Source organism: Acipenser ruthenus, chromosome 9, assembly GCF_902713425.1.
Source record: "Acipenser ruthenus chromosome 9, fAciRut3.2 maternal haplotype, whole genome shotgun sequence".
In the NCBI taxonomy this organism is placed as follows: Eukaryota; Metazoa; Chordata; class Actinopteri; order Acipenseriformes; family Acipenseridae; genus Acipenser; species Acipenser ruthenus.
The window spans coordinates 48,398,418-48,421,091 of record NC_081197.1 but is presented as its reverse complement, the minus strand read 5'-3'; the positions used below and the strand labels follow the sequence as shown (position 1 = coordinate 48,421,091).

The following is a 22,674-nucleotide window of genomic DNA, read 5'->3' as shown; positions in this document are numbered from 1 at the left end:
TTCACATTATACAGATATCACATTATTTTACATACAATTACCCATTTATACAGTTGGGTTTTTACTGGAGCAATCTAGGTAAAGTACCTTGCTCAAGGGTACAACAGCAGTGTCCCCCACTGGGGATTGAACCCACAACCCTCCGGTCAAGAGTCCAGAGCCCTAACCACTACTCCACACTGCTGCCTTACTCCACCTCCTTGGACTTCAAGTCTAGGCAGCCATAAAAAAGGGCTGCAAGCCAAAAACTGAGTTAGCTCTTTCCATTTGCCGTCATCTTATTTATATATATACATATATTTTGACAGACAGAAAAATGTCTTCAAAGAATAAAATATTAGGTTTATACAAAAGTAATATGTGATGTTATAGAACAAGCCACAGGGTGCTGCAGTTTATGATAAATATGTAATTCCTGTCAGTCTTTGCCTTGATATTCACTGGGGCGTGTGGTTTTCGACCAAAGGTCATTCATTGCTTATTTATTAAAAGCCATCAGGGCTCAGCACACCTGCAGTGAATTCACGTTATCCTCTATGCCTCTTAAAAGAAACACTTGATCCTGCAATAATATATATATATCACCTGGGTTTAGTTCAAATATAAAGCATTAGATACTCGAAGAAGTTGATGTTGCTCTTGTTATAGTCCTTGAGGACAAACTCAGGGCTTCTGTCTGCAAGTTCTGGACCTCATTTTGTCTAAATGTAAACCATACCCCTGCAAAATATTGTGTGTGTATATATATATATATATATATATATATATATATATATATATATATAGATAGATAGATAGACAGACTTTTTAAGTGTATTTTAAGTGTACCCTGAAAACATAACATGCGGGTTTAACCACCAGTTAATGATAATGACTAAAATAAAACCCTCCAGCAGCAATAAGCACGTCTTGGATACATCAAAGACTTGTGGAGTCTTGATTTAATCATTCCACTCACTTTCTATTTAGATCCCTCTTTGTATTATTGAGATTCACATGTGCTGGCCCTGGTAAGTACCGAGTGAATAACAAAAGAGAAAGATCAAGCAGCAAAAAGAATATGCATCCTGCATCTATTACAACAAGATGTGTAAAGATTAATGACAACACCTGAATGCATTAGCATGAGGCAAGTTATTTAAAAAAGACCACTACACAGAAGACATTGGGTAAATAGTTGATTACAGAGGTAAATGAGTAGAAAATGAAGTTAAATAGGGTAAGAATACAAAGCACCAATTAACCATTGTGTTGTTTCTTTTATGATTCTTGGATAAACATTCTGCAAGCCTGTTTACAGTTGAAAAACATCCATCCAACAAATATATATTTATATATTCCTAAATTCTAGGGTCCCCAGTGGCTAGTAAAATGCAGGGTGTCATGCAAGCACAATTCAAAGTTACCAATTTTGGCAGGGGATCCCACAGGAAGTGCAGCATTGGCCACTGCTCTCCTGCAGGGTTAGGGTGTGTCACCTGGTTGCACTTCAACTCTACCTACTGGTCAGGGACCCAACAAGTTAACAGAAACGTCCGAGGCCGAGTCCTTGCCTGCAGGGTTCAGTAGCTTGTACAGTACCGTAAATACATACAGGCGCCTTCACTATATGCCTGTTGCCAGAGATATGCTACCCCAACCTTTCAATTCAATTTCATACTAAACTAGTGTATGTCTCTCTTAAGCCATTTGGAATCCCAGCACAGTAAAAGAGTCAACCATGTTAGTGATTAAATGATAGGGAACATCTACTGTATGTACGATTCATTTAGTTTTATACTGTTAACAAATATCCACCAATACAGCAGTACAATGCACTGTAAAAGTCAACTAAATCATCCTCCTGATAACATTTAGATGACCTTTAAAGAAGGATTACATGGTCCAAACATTGAAAAACACTGTAGTTGTAACAATAGCGGTTGCAAAGCTCTAATGAGACAGAAATAGTCATATGGGTGAAATAAAGGTGAAAGCAATTACTCTGCTCCAGTGTGTGTGTGTTTTTTTTTTTACCCTCAGCTGACATAGCCTTCAACTGGATACTACAGGTAAAAGCTTAGTGTGACCTTCAGTTGGGCTATAGACACAGTTAAAATGTCCTTGGTCTCATCAGTTCATAAACAGAATTTGTTAACAGAATTCCCCTAGTGAACAAAAAATATACAATATACATATGTATTTAGATAAAACAGACTTTACATTTTAGCCATATTATCCACCCCTATGTTATTTCATTTAGTTGATTGTTAAGAATAAACTAAATACAACATTACTTTAATGCTTTTAATTTAGCCTTGATGAATGGTCATCATATTAGGCAAAATCAAAAACAGATACAATTAAATGAATTTAAATACCTCCATCATTGTATTCATTCCTATTTAGCTTTACCATCGGTTAATAAGTAATGAAATATGGCATCTTAACCAGGGTCAGCCGGAAGAGGCAGTGTTAAGTTATGTAGCCAGTATAAACTCGTCTTTGGAAAATCTCTGATGCAGCACAAAGTAAAATCACCAGGGGATCGGATTTTCCTCCAACAGCCTATGCAGCAGCAGAACTGCTCTTTCATCGTCCCTTGCTGCATTAAACTAAAGGAATGACCTCATGCAGATTTAATGAGCTTTCTGAAAGTCACATATCTGTTTACCTGCAGCGAAAAGCATGACAGCAACTGGGCGGTAAAAGTGCCTCCGCGAGCCCATGCAGACAGAGATCGAACCCACCAGGAAGGCAATCAGGATGATGGCTGCACCACCTAGGAGCAAAGCCAAGGTTGCAATTTGCCAGTCTGAAAAAGAAGAAAGAAAGAAAGGAAGGAAGGAAATTATATCGTTTACTTTATCAGACTCAGGTTACATCAGTAGGCAGAAAATGTCAAACGCCAAACATGCAAAGACCTTATTTTAAATCATATTATTTAAAAAATAATAAATAAATAAATAAATAAATAAATAAATAAATAAATAAATAATGACACATGCTAGTGCTGATTTACAGCTATGTTCTGAAAGGTGGATGCAGACCCCAGAATTACAATGTCTGGTTAAAACCAAACAAAATCCAATCCTGTGTCCACTTACTACATTTGTGCAGCTGAATGGTGTGTTAACCAAACCGATTAGGCAGTTTTGTTTTTAAGCATTTTATTGAGTTCCCATTGAATGAAAGTCACTATACATATTGAAGTGTGTTCCCTTAAGTCTATTTTTTATATATAGTTTACCAGATTAAGAAAGCTTGATGTTGCTTATCTTATTTTACAGTGGGTTACAGAAAGACATGTCAGAAGTAGTTACAAAGGTTTTATATTTATATTCAGAATACACAACACCTGATTCCCTGCAGAGCAATGCAGCATTTTACAATCAAAGCAGCATCTCTGTGTTGAAGTTCAAAAGAAGTCTTATACAACAAACTGGTATTCAAAATGGTGACCTTGAGAGATAGAAACAGAATAGATTGAAACTTTCGACATTTCTATTAAATGGAGCCTTCAAATTATGTATTTATTTCTTAGCAAACGCCCTTATCCAGGACGACTTACAATTGTTACAAGATATCACATTATGTTTACATACAATTACACTATTTTGTACAGATATGAGAATCCCCAGTTTTCAAATTAACACATTTTGCACAAAGCCCAATGCCTAAAAAAAATAATAATAATTAAAGATTGTTGTCCTTGTTACTTGTTTGTTTTGAAACTATATCTATATATAAATCAATGGCAAATCAGAGAAGCACCATATAGTAAAATCTGGTGAAACACATGGTAAAGCCTGGTGAGGCAAGCACATTCATTGTATAGGCACATGGAATGCATGACAGTATGTTTAGTGAGAAAGGCCAACATCTTTCCACACCCCACAATAACTAAGGGCAGAGAAGGGACAGTAAATTAATATAAACTGGAAACTGTATGTAAAATATTACTGTGGTTCACCATCAGGGAATAGCTTCCCGCAGCTAGTGGAGGGTTGCCCCTTCCATCAAAAGCTAATCAATACATTACACGTGGTGAGAGGTAGAGGAATCTGAAAATTACAAGCAGTTTCTCTTCCCTTTTACACAAAACAACCTGGCTGCTTATTCATTTGTATTCAAAACGTTTAATAGATATGTATATCTCTGCCCCAAATTTGAGCGTCAGGATAGAGCCGTAGATGAAGAACTACATTTACAGTCAGTGGCATAAAAAATGAAGAATAATCTCAATCCAGATTTCACAGTATTAATTTTATTTGTGTTAAGTGTTGACAATACATAATTTTCCCATGAAATATGCATTATGGTAAATTCTGTGCTTCAACTGCTAAACAGCAAGGGAAAAAATCTAAGCAAAATTGTATACAGTGCTTTAGTTACCATTGCATGAATAATTTTCCTGAGGCATTTAAAACCAGTTTGAAAGCAAGTCTCTGAAAATGTTAATACATTATTAAAGAAGCCTGTGTTAAGAGAACGGAATATATAGAGATTTGAAAATTCACCAAAGAATGATGGGCACACCAAAACAACAAGGGTTATACCATTAACAGAAGAAGCCAATTGTTTTTTTTTTTTTTTAAAAAGCAGGACTATGAACACACTTTAATCAAATACGACATTACAACACGTCTGTGACACAGGCCAAGACAACAAGACTGAGTCAACAGAGCCAACCAATTCTTAAAGAGTTTTCTGTTTATAGTTCAAATTCTCTCTGACAACCCGATACTTTAGATAGTACCCTACCAAATATATGCAACATCAAACTGATTCACAACATATGTTGTTTTCTCCAAAATATTTTTTTAGAGATAACTTTTAGTGCATAGCAGTAAAGGAATGGTATCTGTGTTTCCCTTGGGCTTTTCACATACAAGTTTCCAAGAGCTGCCAAGTTTGCATTTATCAATGAAATGGGGGCTGGGGACAGTTTAGCCCAGATTGGGTTTGACTTTATTTCTAATGTGGCTGTTTTTGTACATGTAACTCGGTTATTGTTATACTAAGAGCTTTTCAACCCTGGTGCCCAAGTAGCTCAACAGACCAGGTTTTTCTTTCAACTAAGTCTCTCTTTTTTCTGCAGTTTAGTGATAAACACCCATTCTAGTTATCCCTGTAGTTACACCCTGTTTAAATCTCAGAGGCTGTCTGTAAATGTGCCTTACTGTATGTGCACTAAAAAACGATGTTTAAAACATATATTCTGTTCCTGGTTGAAACCAAGACCTGGACCCTTGGGTTCAAAATCATTGACATAGAATATGTTGGTTTTATGCACACCCAATTTCAGGAGAACGTCTGTCTGTTGTATGTAAGTTGTGGGTTACACTGTGTACGTGGTGTTTGGCACACTCAGGTTATAGTGTTCTGTAAAGTACACAATGGGGTTTCTGTATGCTACTGTACAAGAGGTGTATGTTATACATGTAAAACAAGAGATGTTGTCCATTGCTGCTCAGTCATGTTTGTAATACACTAGGTGCTTGTAATATTGTTTATGTGTCGTGTGTACTATTCTAAAAATGACCGTACTGCTAACAACTCATACTTTGGTTGACATAATGTCTTCATCTAGACAATGTGGGGAAGCTATAAAAAAGGCCAACAAGATGCTTGGATATATTGTGCGAAGTGTTGAATTTAAATCAAGGGAAGTAATGTTAAAACTTTACAATGCATTAGTAAGACCTCACCTAGAATATTGTGTTCAGTTCTCGTCACCTCATTACAAAAAGGACATTGCTGCTCTAGAAAGAGTGCAAAGAAGAGCAACCAGAATCATCCTGGGTTTAAAGGCATGTCGTATGCAGACAGGCTAAAAGAACTGAATCTATTCAGTCTTGAACAAAGAAGACTACGCGGCGATCTGATTCAAACATTCAAAATCCTAAAAGGTATAGACAATGTCAACCCAGGGGACTTCTTTGACCTGAAAAAAGAAACAAGGACCAGGGGTCACAAATGGAGATTAGATAAAGGGGCATTCAGAACAGAAAATAGGAGGCACTTTTTTACACAGAGAATTGTAAGAGTCTGGAACCAACTCCCCAGTAATGTTGTTGAAGCTGAAACCCTGGGATCCTTCAAGAAGCTGCTTGATGAGATTCTGGGATCAATGAGCTACTAACAACCAAACGAGCAAGATGGGCTGAATGGCCTCCTCTCGTTTGTAAACGTTCTTATGTTCTTATAAGAAACTGTGTTAACAGCAATGGCACCCTTTATTTGAGAATCAATTCACCTTAACTGCAACATTTGAACAACAACTTTAGCTACATCAGCTTTAAATTCTCATTTTGCAGCAGTCTGACCATTTGACATCTCAGCACTTGGCTTTGTTGCCAAATAAAGAGAGCCCTTGTCAGCCTTGGTGCCCTCAGTAAATTGATTTATTTTTCATTAAGGTTCTTGCTGATGCCACAATACTTAATTCCACCAAAGCCCAAAACTTCATTTAGACAGCAGGAGCACGTGAAGATTCGTATCTGGGCAAGACTGGACCAAGGATTCCAAAGGTGAACGCTAATCGTCTCAATTGACGATCACCAAACAGTCTAGTTTTCCGTTTATTCTTATTATTTGTGCCATTATTTTCATTGCTGAAAAATAATTTGCTTTCAGCTAGTGATAATTTAAACTGCCCTTTATAGTTTTTATTGTAACAGTATATTGTTTTTCAACAAAGGCTGTTATTAAAATCACACCTGTGCTACCGTAGACTGACTGCTGATTCTCCTGGGCTGAGAGAAGGCAGCAAGAACACCCAGGTAAGCAATTTTACTGCCAAATAATACTGCTTTCAAACTCTACTCTCCCTTTACCAAGATGTTCATCTTTGTTTTGCTTCTGTACTATTAAACAGGAAATACAGAGGCTTTAAAAACATTTTCTTACCTTTCATTAGCTTTACAACTTTCTTGCAAGTCCTTTATTATTTTTTTGTAGATGGTTGTTTTCAATATTTTTTTTTTATTTGAATGCCCATTTATCCTGCCACAACACAGTGACATCACTGACATCACTTAATGTCCAACACACAGCACATACAGCAGTTTCTTGTTTTAGGTGGGGTTCTCTTACCTGTTTGCACAGGGAATGAATCAAGTCAAAGCCAAAAATTCTATAACAATAATCTGCAGAAAATTATTAGACTTGCTAGAAGGTTGTTATGCAAATGTGAGGTAAGAAAATGTTTATTGAAGCCTAGGTTATTACCTCTTTAAATGTTTTTACTCCATGTTTATTTATTCTGTGCAGTATGAATGCTTTTCTCCTGTATTTCGCAGAGCGGAGGCTGCAGCGTCATGGTCTGGGGTGCGATTTGGTACAGTGGACAGATCGAGTTGGTTTTCATCGAGGGGCATCTCAATTTCATTACTCATTATTATTATTAATGTTATTATTATTATTATTATTATTATTTGTTTATTTAGCAGACGCCTTTATCCAAGGTGACTTACAGACTAGGGTGTGTGATCTATGCATCAGCTGCAGAGTCACTTACAACTATGTCTCACCCGAAAGACGGAGCACAAGGGGGTTAAGTGACTTGCTCAGGGTCACACAATGAGTCAGTGGCTGAGGTGGGATTTGAACCGGGCACCTCCTGGTCCGGAGGCTTGTAACCTTTAACCACTGGACCACAAAGCCTTCTAAAGTATAGCATTACATTGCTATCCTTTAGAACCATCTTATACCATTGTTCCATCAAGAGGTTTTTCACTTTACATTGTACCATTTGCAGGAGGACAGGGCCAAATGCCATGCTTGCAGAATCACACTACCTGGAAGAGACAACAGGGGCTGCAGCTTCTTCCCTGGACCCCTCAGAGTCCTGACATGAACCCTATCGAACATGTCTGGGCACACCGTGATAAACAATTGCTGAAAACTTGACCACTACCTGCCAATGTGAATGATCTGTGATCACAACTCATCTAAACATGGCAAAACCTGGACCAGAGTGTAACACAGAATCTCATTGACTCCATGCACAGGTTCAGCCCCATGATGTAAAAGGTGCTTCTCTTTGTCCAGCGGCAGCAACTCTGGCTCCAGAGGCAGCAACTCTGTTTTTGGCAGGAGCTCACAGTGCTGGTAGTGCCAGTCCTTCCAGGCCTCCAAAACTGCCGTCAGACCAGAAATGCGCAGTGGCCTTAGCTCGGCTTGCTCATGGAGCTATCCTGCTCTGCATACAGACAATTAAAAGTGCTGCCCGCATTCTCCACCACATGTGACAAACCAGGGGTTTCTTTGCCAGTTTCATTAAAGAAAACAAACCAAAGCTACAAATAAACAGTTGCCACACAAGGCAGGCACTAGTCCCACTAAAAGGAACGTCCCACTGCAGGAACCTACTACCCTACGAAACCTCTCTATACTTGTTTGGGATCAACTTCCCCTAAACTCCGGCCCCTTCCTGACGACCTCGGTTGGGCCATGCCTTCATGAGCACCGTCTTGGAGTAATAATGGTTTCGTAGTAGTTCATTCTGCAGAGCGGACGCTCTCCTCCTCGATGTCAACAAAGCGGCCCCCAGTGCAGTTACCACAAGCTGTAGCGCAGACGCTTCTTGAGCTCCGTGTAGCCTCCCCGGGCACGCCCCCAGCCAATCCGGGCCTCCTGATCAGCTCAGCGCCGGGCGAGCCTACCTGCTCAATTAGCCGTTTAGCAACACGTTGCGCATCCCAGCTGCTTCCATAAAGGCACACATGCACTCACAAACCAGCGACAAGACACTCCACATCAAAGTTATATAAATTATACAGGTAATTCCAATTGCTGCTTTCATTGGTGAAAAACTGACTGAATTCAATTTCAACATAACAATACAAATATTCTCCAGCCTCTCCCATTAAACTCAATTAAAAAAATAAAGCAATGCAATTTATATAAATCTACATACAACCTTGAATATTACATTTAAATTAAGTTCATTTTATCTGAAAAAGCTTTGGATATAACATCTTCAGTAAACTGTTGAAATGCCGGTTAACATATTGGCTTTACTGTAGCTGGTCAGTAGGTGCAATGCCATGCATCCCATTGGCTACAGGAGGTAGGTGGTTGGTTACTCCAGGGTCATAATGTACATTTCAGTGTGGGGTGAGGGAACTAGGGAAGTTTTTTAAGAGGTTTAAGTGTACATGCTAAAGCAGTCTGCTATATCTGTGTGGAACTAAGTAACAGCCCAAAATAAAGTTGCCTGAAGGTGGCTTATATCAGAGTCAACAGCTTCATACAGAGTTAAAGCCCCCTGCAGTATTTTAGAATCTGACAGAGCACACAGAAGTCCTGGTGGTTTATTCAACAGAAACCACACAGTTTAGCATGGGTTGCCATCAAACGGAACCACTGCAACTGCATGGAGATTGTTACAGTTTAAAGTACATAGTACTAATGACAACCAACTGATAATGTGTGTGTATTACAGAAATATTGCATTGTATCTTGGTAACTTAGGTCTTGCTTAATATTTAAAGCAAAGGACTCCTACCTCAAAACTGAGAAGATCCAGCAATTCAAGCTATAGAACACTAACTATATACACATTGTTCAAAAGTATTACAGTAGTTGAATCATGCTTTAGTTTGATGCTGGATCCATCTTGTGACTGACTGCTACAGATTACTTTTTGGTGCAAAATGCTTTCCTCTATACCTTGGATCCAGGACCAGCAAAAAAAAAAAAAAAAAAAAAAGTGGTTTGCTGAAGCCTCAACAATACATACTGCGACAGGGAAAGCCTGAATGGTATTAAAACGTGACGTACAATAAAGATCCTATTCACAGTTTGCTGAAACTTTTCTAAAGTGCCTTGTTATTTTTTATACTTTGCAAAACACAACAAGAATACAAAGCAGTTTAAAAGCACTGCGTGCTGCAGTTTTACAATACTGCCAATACGCCCTGGCAGCCTAAGCACCCTGAAAGTGCAGCAAAGGGTACTCTGTAAAAGTTTCCAAGTAAAGGGACTGAAACAGCTAACAGACCTTCAATCAACTTCTTGTGCGGCATACAGAACAGAACTAAGAAGCTTTTGCAATTACAATACAGAATTATATTTCCTCTCTACTATTTTGTGGATATAGTAATGCAAAATACTTCACATGTTTTAATACCAGCACAGTACCGTGAATTTACTTTAGGTTTTGATGAATAAAATACGTCTTTCATGGATGAATGCCGGTCACAACCTTGGTAATATATAATATTTATAACAAGCCCTATTCCTTTCATGACATAATGATGTGCCACACTGGTCATCAGTGCCTCAATACAGGACGCCTTCACTCTTCTTTGAAGATGGAGACAAATAATGTTTTATTGAAGTCAAAAAAGCAAAAGATTAGCTCTAGGCTAAACTGGGACACCATCACTCAGTAGCTGATACTTGGGGCATAAAATGTAAATGTATTTTAACATCTACAACACCTGAATTGGGTCAAACTGTTTCCATAATAACCATCCAAGGGAGTATGATTATTAAGATCCTAGTTATGAATATTTCACTAAGATGATTCTGCCAGGATTTAAAATTTGCAGGGGGTGTGAACTACTGCCGTAAAATCCACATTCTCTATAGGAATACAAAGCTTGACTTGAACGGTCCTTACCACAGAGAGGAGTGGAAAATCCCAAATGAATACTCTAAAGTGCAGTCAGCCCAGAGTTATTTAGATTTTGTATTTGTAATTGTAGCCCAGAGGGGAGAGCTGAGGATGAGTTTTTTTTAGGTTAACAGAAAGATATAGAAAACCCAATTCTACTCAGCTAGTACAGCATGTACTGCCCAACTGGTGTCCAGGTTTGATACAAGCAAGACCCTTCAGAAAATAATATAGAGCAACTAAAAACCACAGTATGTTAAGAGCAGCTGTTGCAGTAGTGTACAGTGCTTGACAAAGGGCCAGGAAATTCTTGAAGTGCCCCGGTACAGTGGGGCAGAAGTCAAATTCTTTCTCTTAGGAATATACAGAAGAAAAAATAAATAAATAAATAATAAGATACTGCTCCCTTGTGCAGCATGATATACAGCAAACAGCTTTTCACACAACAAAACATTTAATTAAATTAATGAAGCCAAACATTCCGTCTGTTTTTTCTTGTTACTAACATTAAATGCTAGACTGTGAAATTAACACAATGGTGATAACAAAAGTAATATTATATACAAATATATAAAGTGCTGCTACACTGCATTGCTAAAAAATATTGGAGTAGCTGCATTTGTATTACATGTATACTTGGAAATCACATCCAGTCCTAGCTGGCTTTCCAGCATTCCTGCTGAAATAACATAAAATGAAACACAGTTAATACTATAGGACAGTAAGGTACCAATAGTATAAATCTAAAAAGCTTTTATAATAATATATTTTGCCCTTGGCTGACCATCTTCAATCACTTGTGTAAATAACTGCTTCTTGTATGATGAATTTTAGGAATTTTGTTAATTAAATTTCTGGTCAGTTGTGATACAATTAAAGGGTTTAATCAACATGGTAAGTCATTCAGAACTTTAAACACTCAATCATAAGGCACTCACTTCAGTAATACTTTAAGAAAGTAGGTTTAAGGGGTGTGTTTTTGTTATCAGACTTGGGGGCAAATAAGTCACGACCCCAAGCTGATTTAACTCTGAGCACTTTCTTCTGAAAGGCGACAATTTTACTTTGCAAGCATTTCTAGACACAACACACACTTTGGAGCTGGATCGTTTTCAGGCCCACAAGCAATAAAGCCAAACTCAATGTAGCTGTCATCATATTTCCTTGACACAGGTTTGCTTTTCTTTTCAGGTGGAGGCATTGGGCTTGTACTTCGATCGCTAGTACTCCCTTGTTTTAAAAACGTATCCATTTTAACAAATTGTTGCGTACATACACATTACCGGCATAACTAACATGCACATGAGATAGCTTTCTGTTCCAGACTGTTTTACATGCGGGTGGGGGACTGCATTGTTGTAATTTATTTCTAATTTTTTAAGGCTAGTAGTGATCTTATCCTTTGACTATTTTGTTTGGTCAGATCAAAGATATTTAGGGTAATTTCATTTAAAAATAAAAATATGTTTATGTTTTACTGTGTTTTGTTCTGCGACACACCCTGATACCTCGTGACCCACAGTTTGGGAACCGCTGGTTTAGATTACTAAAATAACCACCACAATCTTGTGTATCATTTTATACTGCAAAGTATTGTATGCTGTTAGAACTGTATGGTACTCTAATCTAGTGCGCTGTGGTCTTACACCCTGAGAATAAAGATGATGGTGATGTAAGGATTTGAAATGTGTTGCAAGTTATCCCTTTTGCACTGCAAGCCTAGGATCTTTCTGATCTTTTACAGTGAAGGAAACCCATCACGCTGTGCTTTTCTAATGACTACGATATCACTAATACATTGCGTAAAGTGCACTCCATCATCTCAGAGCTTTCAACATAGTTACAGCGTGTAAGATGGTATTTCTTTTGACAGCCCTCACTTGACAGGACATCCCCTGTGACAAAGTTTTGCAATCAATTAGGAGGGCAATATTACAGCTTAACTGGATGTAAAATAGAATCTCATCAAATATTTAATAACCCTAGTTTAAATCTTGCACCATATGCTTTGATTGCAGGGACAACTGGAGAGTAAGGCTTGAGCTTTTGGAGAGTACTGTGCCTTAGCAAAGGAAATAACCACAAGCTTGAAATACTAAAGGCGTGCAAAACCCTAACCCTATCATTGTGCTAAAGATATTTGTTTTATGTCTTTAATTCGGGATATGCAGGTTTTTTAACCACTACATACATTTAAAAACAGCTTTGTGGTATCTTATCACTTCTTGTGCAACAGCACCCTGGTCTGGCACCACCTCCTCACTCAATTTGACTTGTCAACTCTGCCAGCTCCACCTAATCTAAAAGTTGAAAAGTCAAATAATCACATGATTTTAATGGAATAAGGAAAGCTGTTCAGTCCAGCAGTAAAGGCAGATTTAACTAAGAACCCCTTAGACATGCGGCCATATACCCTCACTTTGAAAATGATGGAAATCTCTTGTATCGGGCTGAGAAATTACCCCAGACTGCGGAAGTGTGTCACCAGTTGCTCATTCCTAAACCTTTTAGGGAGGACTTCTTGCAGCTGGCTCACACTATTCCCGTCTGGTCATTTGGGACAGGACAAAACCAAAGAGAGGCGTGTGACACAGTTCTTTTGGCTGGGGCTGGATGCTGAAGTGCTGCGTTCTTGTGAACGCCGCAGGGAATGCCAGCTCGCTAGCCCTATAGCCGTCCCAAGGGCCCCATTGGTGTCGTTGCCACTAGTGGAGGCTCCGTTTTAGCGTACTGGGGTGGATAGTAGTAGAAAAGCACATTTATCATGTAAACCTCTTGAAGCCCTGGTTGCAACAAAAGGCATTATTAGTGGCACAAGCAGTTGACATCACAGACCTGGGACCTGATATTTCTGTTTTGGCAAAAATAGGGTCAGTACAGATTGGAGACAATCTGACACCAAAACAGAAATGTCAGGCTCGGGGCCTGGTGGTGGAGTTTCCTGATATGTTTTCGTCAGACCTGGGCCATACTCGACTAGCCCATCATCACACTGAAGTTGAGCCGGGGGCGCAAGTTCACCAGAGGCTGTATCGTATACGTGAAAGCAAACGTCAGGAAGTGAAAACGGACACTGACGAAATGCTCAAACTGGGGGTAAAAGAAGTGTCCCAAAGTGCCTGGAATAGTCCAATTGTTTTAGTGGATAAGCCAGCTCGACTTGGTTTTGCATTGACTTTAGGAGGGTCAATGAAAATCGAAGTTTGATGCTTATCCCATGCCCCGGGTAGATGAGTTGCTGGAACGTCTAGACACGGCTCACTTTATGACGACACTGGATTTAACAAAGTGGTATTGGCAGATACCCCTAACCCCAGAGTCCTGAGAGAGGATATCGTTTGACTCCCTTTGGTTTATACCAGTTCACTACCATGTTTATTTTACAAGCGCTGAAAAAATACTTTTAAACACAGTAAAAACAGGTTTAAAAGGCACTGCATATCAACAGGACACTCATTACTGCATCCCCAGCCCCGCCCCACCCCTTGTTCGCTGTATTTTTCAAATACCTCTTCATAGTCGTGCATACCGATAAATCATCTCCTGATCACTCGTTAATGCGATCCAAGTCATTATTTTATTACTATAACATCTCATAAAGCTTGGCAAATGTCTGCGATATTCTTTGAGCGCTGGATGCAGAAGCAGCTATCTTGTTTGCTTATGTCCATGTTATCTCAGTGGTGATAACATGGACTCCCCCCACCCCTCCTTTTTTCGGCTTCTCTCGGCTCCTATCGGTCGGCCATTGAAAGGTTATCTCTGCTTTTTTTGGGGAAAAACGACTAGAGACCCATGCTTGACGTCTTTTTGATGATGTCGGGTCTGACATCGGACCGGAAAGGGAAAATTGCAATGTCGGGGTTAAGGGTATGGCCATTTTTTGTTAATAATAGGTTTATTATGCAGGTAATCATGTACCAAGCACAGAACAGACAGATTAAAAGTTATTACTTTACAAGATGTTAAATATCCCATAACACAGGGTGGTACTTTTACGTGCCCCACCAGCCGAAGCCTTAAACCTTGTCTGTGGGAACCTGACTAATCGGGTGTGATCGTGTTTTTAACACCTATGCCCAAATTCGCTCTATGTTGGGGAAATATCACCTTGAAAACCAGGATCTTCTGCCCGAGTTCAAAGGATACTTTGAACTTCAAAGTAACCAAATCTTATCCTGTTTTCCCAGACAGACAAGGCCTTTGGCAGTGTGTGAGATTACAGGGGGATAGATAATTAAGGATGTATTCCTTCCTACTATAACAAGATAATTGTAAAATTGTTAAAAATGTCTGCCCATGTTGTTGCATGATCTGAGTGAGATACATAAGCACGAAGGAACAGAAAAGTTAAGGTTTTCTCAATGCGCACACACACAGAATTGAAAGTAGTGTGTGTGTACTCCAATTGGGATGTGTTCAAAAGATGTGGCGATATGAAATTAGTATTTATGTTAACCAGCCATTGTTGTGTTATCTTGGGTGTTTCATTTTTTTTTCCAGCTGCCAGCGGTTTTTCGTTGGAGAAGGTGCTGTTGGCTAATTTAACCATCTTCTCAAGAATATGCAACTTCAGATGACCTTACCACTTCCTCTGCTAATCCTTATGAACTAACAGCGTGTAGGAGATTTATGAATTGTCACTCAAGTGCACGGAATGTGTGCTGTAAACAGACAGATCAATCAAGCAGAATAATATCTGCTGTTATTTCTCTTTTCCATGTTACAACACAATTAACTGTGTATAAACAGTTCACGGGAATACCATTGCTGGTAGACCACCGGAGTACATCCCTGGTGCCACCCCACCAGGGTATAAATAAATCTGGTGCGTCTGCGCGGCGTCTCAAAGAAACATTCTGCCATGTGTTCAGATATACATACTGTATATTTTTTATCAGTTTCCTTTAAAAGGGTATCATTTACTGATGTTTTTCATTGCCGTTTTAAAAAAGCATCTTTTATTAATAACTTAAAATTGTCTAAATAAAACAAAGCATTCATTGAGTAACAGTTATATTCTCCTTAATTGTAAATACTATTATATATATATATATATATATATATATATATATATATATATATATATATATATATATATATATATATATATATAGGTTGTATTACCATACTTAGCTTGATTCATGGGCTGACAGCAATCCTGAATTTCTAAAAGTGTACTTTGTCGAAACTGACTGGTTTCATTTGTTGTTGTGTTGTTGCTAGAAAGTATATTTTGAGAAGTGAAAGGCGTGTTTAGCGTGCAGGTGGTGCTTAAGAGTTGATGTAGCCTATGTTTGTGATACTGAAAGTTTCAATTTGACAGTAGATATGTCAGAAAGGTTTTTTAAATAAACTTCCCATGGACAAGAAGTCCTTCACTTATATGGCATTTAAAGCTATCTAATGTTAACTTTAGCACAGTGGTACTTGAATCCAAATGAAAGTGAATGGCGTATAATAAAGTCATATAACTTGTACTATAATTTACACTTAAGTTGGTCCAAAACTAGTGACTTAAATTTTGTCCAAAAGAAATGTATATAAAACAACTACTAAAAAGTGGACACAAAACAAAATTGTATTAATTTTAAACCTCACAAACCCATTTTTCCAAATTTCCCTATACAAACCAAAGTATTTTAAGTACTTAACAACCTTGTCCAGGGTCCTGAAACATGATGACACCCTTGAAGACTTCCATGAGTTACACTTACCTTTCGTTCTTATCAATTTTAAGAAAAGACCTGTCATATCAAAACCTTTTTTTTTTAATATGAGCTTGTGGCAGTGTGGCAGGACGAAAGCCCTGCCGGTGTGTGTGTGTGTGTGTCGGGAATATTGGGTTGGCAGGGAAGCGATTACATTTCTCCATGTCAAAACACATGGGAATGCTGAAGAATGCTATCTCGTTTGTCAGTTCAATATGGCAATTGACTAAATGATTAAATGATTAAGTAGTCACAGGTGTATAAAATAGGTGTTCATGGGTAGTAATTTAGAATTTGAATTGATGATGGTGATAGAAGTGGAGGTCTGTGTTTCGTGTTCCGTGCTGTGCTGTCTATTTGTTTACTTTTGTGAGTTTTTGTAAAAACTTGTGTTTTGGCCCTTGTGCTGTTTATTTTGACCATGAGTTTTTGTTAGTGTTTGTACCATTGTATTTTTGTTTATTTGTTGATTAAAGAGCGCATTAGTGCATTTAACCTTGTCGCTTTCTGAGTCTGAGTCCCTGCCATTACCATCTGTGTAGGGACGCTACTGCGCCGCAGAGCTACAAATTATTTTCAAATCAACAAAACCCTGTTTGCTGGGCATAATATGGTATTCAAGTGCTATGGAATAATAAACTATTACTATCACTTGGGAAATGTGCATGGGTATGAGTACAATCTTGTGTATTTGTGTGATTATTCAAGCACCAAATTTACAAATCTGAAACGATATCTGCATCAAAGTAGAGTCTTTGAAAAAGTGACAACCTCTGCTGGTTTGCAATGCTTGGGTATGGGCCATTTTTTGCTCATTTCTCCCACTCAAAACACTTACTTACTAAATATCTTTGTTCTTAAACCTTGTAGGTTTGTGGTGCTTGGGTATAGACTCCATCTGGGATTTACATTTCAATTGATTTTTTTTTGTTTTTCCACTAGACGCCATTGGCATTACCTATACTGTACACAGACGCTTCATAACAGAAATCTATATTTACAGTCACCTGAACTAAGTGTTTGCCAGTCAGTAAACAACAGAACTGATTTTTCTTTTATTACAAATCATCAGAGGCAACCAGATAAACAAACACCTGTCTTAAGCATGCACAAACATTCAGTACCAATGGTAATTGAATAGTTGAGGTTCCCTCTGAAAAAGTAACCCAATAAAGCCTTGCAGACATCCTGTCCATCAAGCCATGTCACTATCAGAACATTCTACAACTAAAGAAGCTGAGTAAGTCTGTTTATTGAGCCAAGCTGGTCAAATCAAGTAATTAATTCCGGAACATGTTGTCCATCTACAAGTTGACTGTTAGGGTGTGTTCCCACTTTTCAGGAAGCCAACATTTGTTTTCAGGGAGCTGCTTAATCAGTAAACCATTTCAGGACCATGATGCAACTTAAATTTCAAACATCATTGTTTTAGTTCACGGCCCCTTTAATAATGAGGGCTTCTGAGCTCTTTAGGCTGTGGAGGTGACAGGTTATTTTTCATTGCTAACAGAATCAATTAATCAATGTTGTACAGGAATACACATTTCTGATTGGCAAGATCTATGCTGTATATTATGTGGTTATTAAAAAAACATGCACTCAATGGATTAAGTGTAAAAATGATATTAGTCTCTGTTACCTAAAAGCATGATCTTCCTAATTGCCTCAGAAGGACAGCATATTAACATTTGTTTCCCTTTATTTTAATTTGAACTCAGTTTTCTCTCATTTGAACCACTTACTGTATTTTTAATAAGCCTGAAGAGGTTATAACGGGTACTGGCACTCCTGTAAACTAATTCACAGAAGGATGTCAACAGAAACTGAATTAACACAATGATCCAAAGTCTCCCTTGAGAAAACTACAGCTGAGCAAAACTGCTCAATTTTCTCATAAATCAGTCCATTAGTTATGAATAATGATGAAGTGGGTGCTGTGATACAGCAATTTAATACTCATAAGCAGTCTTTCAAGGATGCTGGGATCAAGTCAACATCTCCCAAAATAGTTTTCTATTTCTTGTTTTCAGGTCCAGGATGGAACCACTGCACGGTTAAGTGAACCCTGCAAGTAAGCCTTGTTCCTTACAATGCGACCTGCCTTGGTGTGCTGATTACCGAGCATTATTTCAAAGTCAAAGTCAGGGGCATCCGCAGCTCCACCTTCACTCCACCTTCGCTTTGCTCCATTTCTGATGGCAAAATTAAATCTTAATTCACACAGAACAACCACTGAAGCAGAAACACACGTGTGACACAAACGCCAGGCTTGTTGTTGGATTAAACACTTCTGCCTCTGTCGTCACAGCCTGAAACATTTCCAAAGGGAGGCCCAGCAAAAAAATTTGAGAACCCCTGATCTAAACAGTAGCGGATCTAGATACTGCTGTTTTTTTTTTTTTTTTTTTAACTCTGTATTAATCCAGCTTTAGTTTTTTCCACAGGTCCAGTAACACAATAAAAAAATTAAAAAATGAGGTCCACGAAAATCACTTTATATATATTTTAGGGCGGCAGCATTAAAAACCACCACTGTAAAGGTTATTAAAATATCACATTGTCCCTCCTGAGTAACAATTAAGACAGCAACATTTTATTTCGAGGTCTAGTCATAATGCATATCTATGGAGAATATTTAGTGTATTTCATTCTGCCTGCAGTGCAAGTGCAAAAGCAAACAGAAAATAAAACTGATCCATCAGAGACTGTACAAAACATAACACAGCTTTTATTTGAGGCACACAGTAAAGCTTTATGTAAATTATTGCTCCATTCTGTTGAGGACTGACTCTGTAATAATAAGCGATTTCAATATAACCTCAATTAGGTTAATTCCACCACTGTGGGAAGGTACTGGATGTAATAACTTAAGTGTTTGTGGAAGTGGATAATATTATTATTATTATTATTATTATTATTATTATTATTATTATTATTATTATTAATAATAATAATAATAATAATAATAATAATAATAATAATAAATGGGTCTGTATATTTTTAAATTGCCTTTATGTTTCCCTCCCCTTAACCTGGGTAATTAAATTATATGACAACTAAGTACAGTTCAGTTAACTATAAACATTGTTTTTTTTTATTTTTTTTATTCAGCATTTATAATTGCTGGTCCCATGGGAAACATTCTATAACAGGTCATAACGCTGCCCTCCAGCCTGGCACAACGCCACATACATGATGTTTATGCCTTTTAAAGGAAAATGAACTGCAGTAGTGCTTACTCCAAAACTTCAGACACATACTCTAACACAACTAGTTATCAACTGTAGGGCGCTACCACGCAGAGATCACGACAGCTTAACATTAGTTGCGCATAAATCCCTTTGTAGTGATTTTTCTAACCCCCCGTTTGATATTAAAAAAAAAAAAACAAAAAAAAAAACAAAACTATATATATTGTTGAAAAAAGTATCTAGCTTCATTCTTTACGTGAAAGGAAAATACTTATAACAAATTATAACAAATAATGGTATTTTTCCAGACGTGCATGTAAGACTGTAGTAGAACATAATGTTTATTTCTATGTATACAAAATAATCTGGCAGTGTAAACGTGCACTTTTTTTTTTCTTCAAAAATGTAGGCGCTTGCTAAGCAACTAAGGAAACCTACAACAACGCCTCATTTTCCACACTAAACAAAAGCAAGAATCAGACAATCCAACTGCACTCGACATATTCTGAGAAGACCTGTTTATGACAAAACAGAATACTATACAGCCAGTCAATTAACATTTACATGACAAAAATAGCGTTTAAAATTACATCTGTATTAGAAAACCGCGCTAATCATGTGAATGAAACTTAATTTCACTATTGATAATATCTGCAAAGAAAGCGTTCTCTCTGCGTGGAACTGTGCATCGACTGGCGTGCAGTGTCCTGGAATCTGTACTTCGCATTACTTAAGTTAACAGCACCATCAAAAGCAGTCACAATGTATACATAATAGACTTATTATAACAAGTATAACTTCCTGAATATATATTTATTAGAAAACTGAAGAAAAGGTGGCTGGACAGAAAAGCTTATGTGTAAAACATATAAAATACAAAGCAACAGCTGGTGTAAAACTGGGATAACAAACACTGTGCATCAAATGCTTTTAACGTGAAATGTCTCATAAAAGACGCACATACACATAGGATTGAGAACAAGACATGAGAGGTATATGCAATTAAAGTAAATTACACAGAAAAATAAACGGGATTAAAAAAGAAAGAAACGGGTACTGTTCAAGCGGCTTTTGCTACCCCAGTGCCGATCTGCATCTCAATGCTTCAGAAGGGGTCAGAATAAATAAGGATCGTTCACAGGGATCTTTGCATCGTCCTAGTTGCTCCGCTAAATAAAATCTTCTACATAAAAACTTCGCAGTTATGCAGACAGTGGTATAAAAGCTTGTTTTCATTCTCAAACTAAAAATCAAAATAACGATAAATAAAATATTTTAACATGGGGATAAAACCGATCTTCTCTCACCAGTGCCGAGTGTGGAGTTGCAGTGCCAGCTGTCTTCAGTGTTCGTATGTTTCCAACAGGATTCCCATAGAGAGAGATAATAGTGATTGTCTGCCGTGACCCAGGCAGGACTCAAAACTGCTCCAATATCCAGACACAGGGCCAGGAAAATGCACACTAAACCCACCAACTTCAAAGGGGTCAGAACTGACACACGGGCTTCCTCCACTCCACTGCCAGATGAAGGCATTACGGCTCTATTTCTTCTCTTTCTGTTCAAAATGTTCCTAAAGTACTGTATAGACGGAGGCACCCCACTCACTGATGCTGCGCTCTCTGCTCTGCTGCTCTATCCCACCATACTACTGCTGCTGCCTGCTTGCCTGCTGCATTAAAACTAAGGCGCCTTTCTAGAGCAATGACGCCATGCTGGGTCCTAGTGCCAATGATAAAGTACCCGTTGCATGGACAATGATGTATCATTGTAAATTTGACAGGTCCGTTTTCATTTTACAATACCTCACACTTTGCTTTTAACTACACCATGATGTACCGTGATTTTAGTTGTTTTTAACCATATTTCTCTTCGATTTTATTTGCTTGCTTTACCAGTTTTTCACTACATCTTCTCTATACTCTGCTGCGTTTTTGTAATTTACTACTATACTGTCCAAATATGCCAAAGGAAAAGCTCTTTACTGTTTTAGCAATACAGCAGAATCTCAAACAGAAAACCACGACGATAAATTAATAGCTAAAGTAATCACAAGGACAAACTTCAACGAAACACTCATGCATGGGCATATCTCAAAGTAGTGCAAAATTCACCAAGGGGCAAAATTTGGCACGACATCAGCACTTCCTTGGAAACTTTTTGAAAATAAACAGTAACCTTTTCCAGCAAACTATGTTCAAAATCGACCACACACATCTGAAAATGTATCAAAGAATATCGCCGTCGCCTTGTTCTGGACGTTGCGACAGCAAACTCACACTGCCTGAATGTGGTCACAGACTCACCTCAACCTTCACGTAACAGACATCAACCTCTCTGCGTGCTTGTTGGAAAATACAGCTTTTTTTCTCTTGATCTGTAGTAATCAGTTGTGTAGTCGAGGGTATACGCAAATAAACAATCTGTGTTGTGTTGCTGCGCGCGCGAGACTGACAATTGAGACCTCTCAGTCAGAACTGTGGCGCGAGCAGGGGGCGTGGCCACTAGACTACGTGTTCTGTGATTGGTTGTTCTATTATTAGGCACACGGGACCTGCAGAGCGGTGCTAGTACCCGTCATCCTAGCCCGTGAAAGGACGTTCACAGAACTGTTCAGGTGAAGCGGGCCATGGTTTTTATTGACCACTCATAGTAGTGTCTGATAAAAAGCGTAGTGGGATATTGTCCTACTTTTCTGTCATTAACAAGAAGCCTAAAAAACAACTTTGACAGGTAAATTAAATTTCCATATTTTCACATAACTGTACAATACTATATTTATTAACAATAAATACATAAAAAAAACACCAGGGTGTAATGGTTACAGTATATATGCTTTAGCGCTGTATGTTCATGTTTGTTATATAAATTCATGAAGACCTTGTATTTTTAGTTAATATATGTTTGAAACACTAGTCTTACCATATATTAAAGTTAAGAAAAGTTACATTTCTTTTGGGTTCGTGGCCACTGATTTATATATACAAAAAAAACATAAGAAAATATTAATTTATTTAACTTTTACTCATTACACAGGGTTCGACATTATAACCATGGCCCGGCGGCCCAGGACCGGTAGATATTACTGTTTGGCCATAAAGTGATAAAGTGTGTCCAGCATAAAATACTTTATTTTTCATTATAGCTTCAATAAAGATAAGTCACT

General features: G+C 38.0%; 1 protein-coding gene across 1 annotated transcript in view; it reads right to left on the bottom strand.

Annotated features, from left to right (window-relative positions):
* Window positions 1–21,171, bottom strand: part of LOC117405964 (transmembrane protein 47) — a 28,575-nt gene extending 7,404 nt beyond the window's left edge. Inside the window, exons 1-2 of the mRNA XM_034009538.3 lie at window positions 20,816–21,171; window positions 2,654–2,794 (exon numbers count right to left, since the gene is read on the bottom strand). Of these exons, the coding sequence (XP_033865429.1) occupies window positions 2,654–2,794; window positions 20,816–21,044 (370 nt within the window). The 5' untranslated portion in view covers window positions 21,045–21,171. The remainder of the gene's footprint in view (window positions 1–2,653; window positions 2,795–20,815) is intronic.
* Window positions 21,172–22,674: the final 1,503 nt, after the last annotated feature.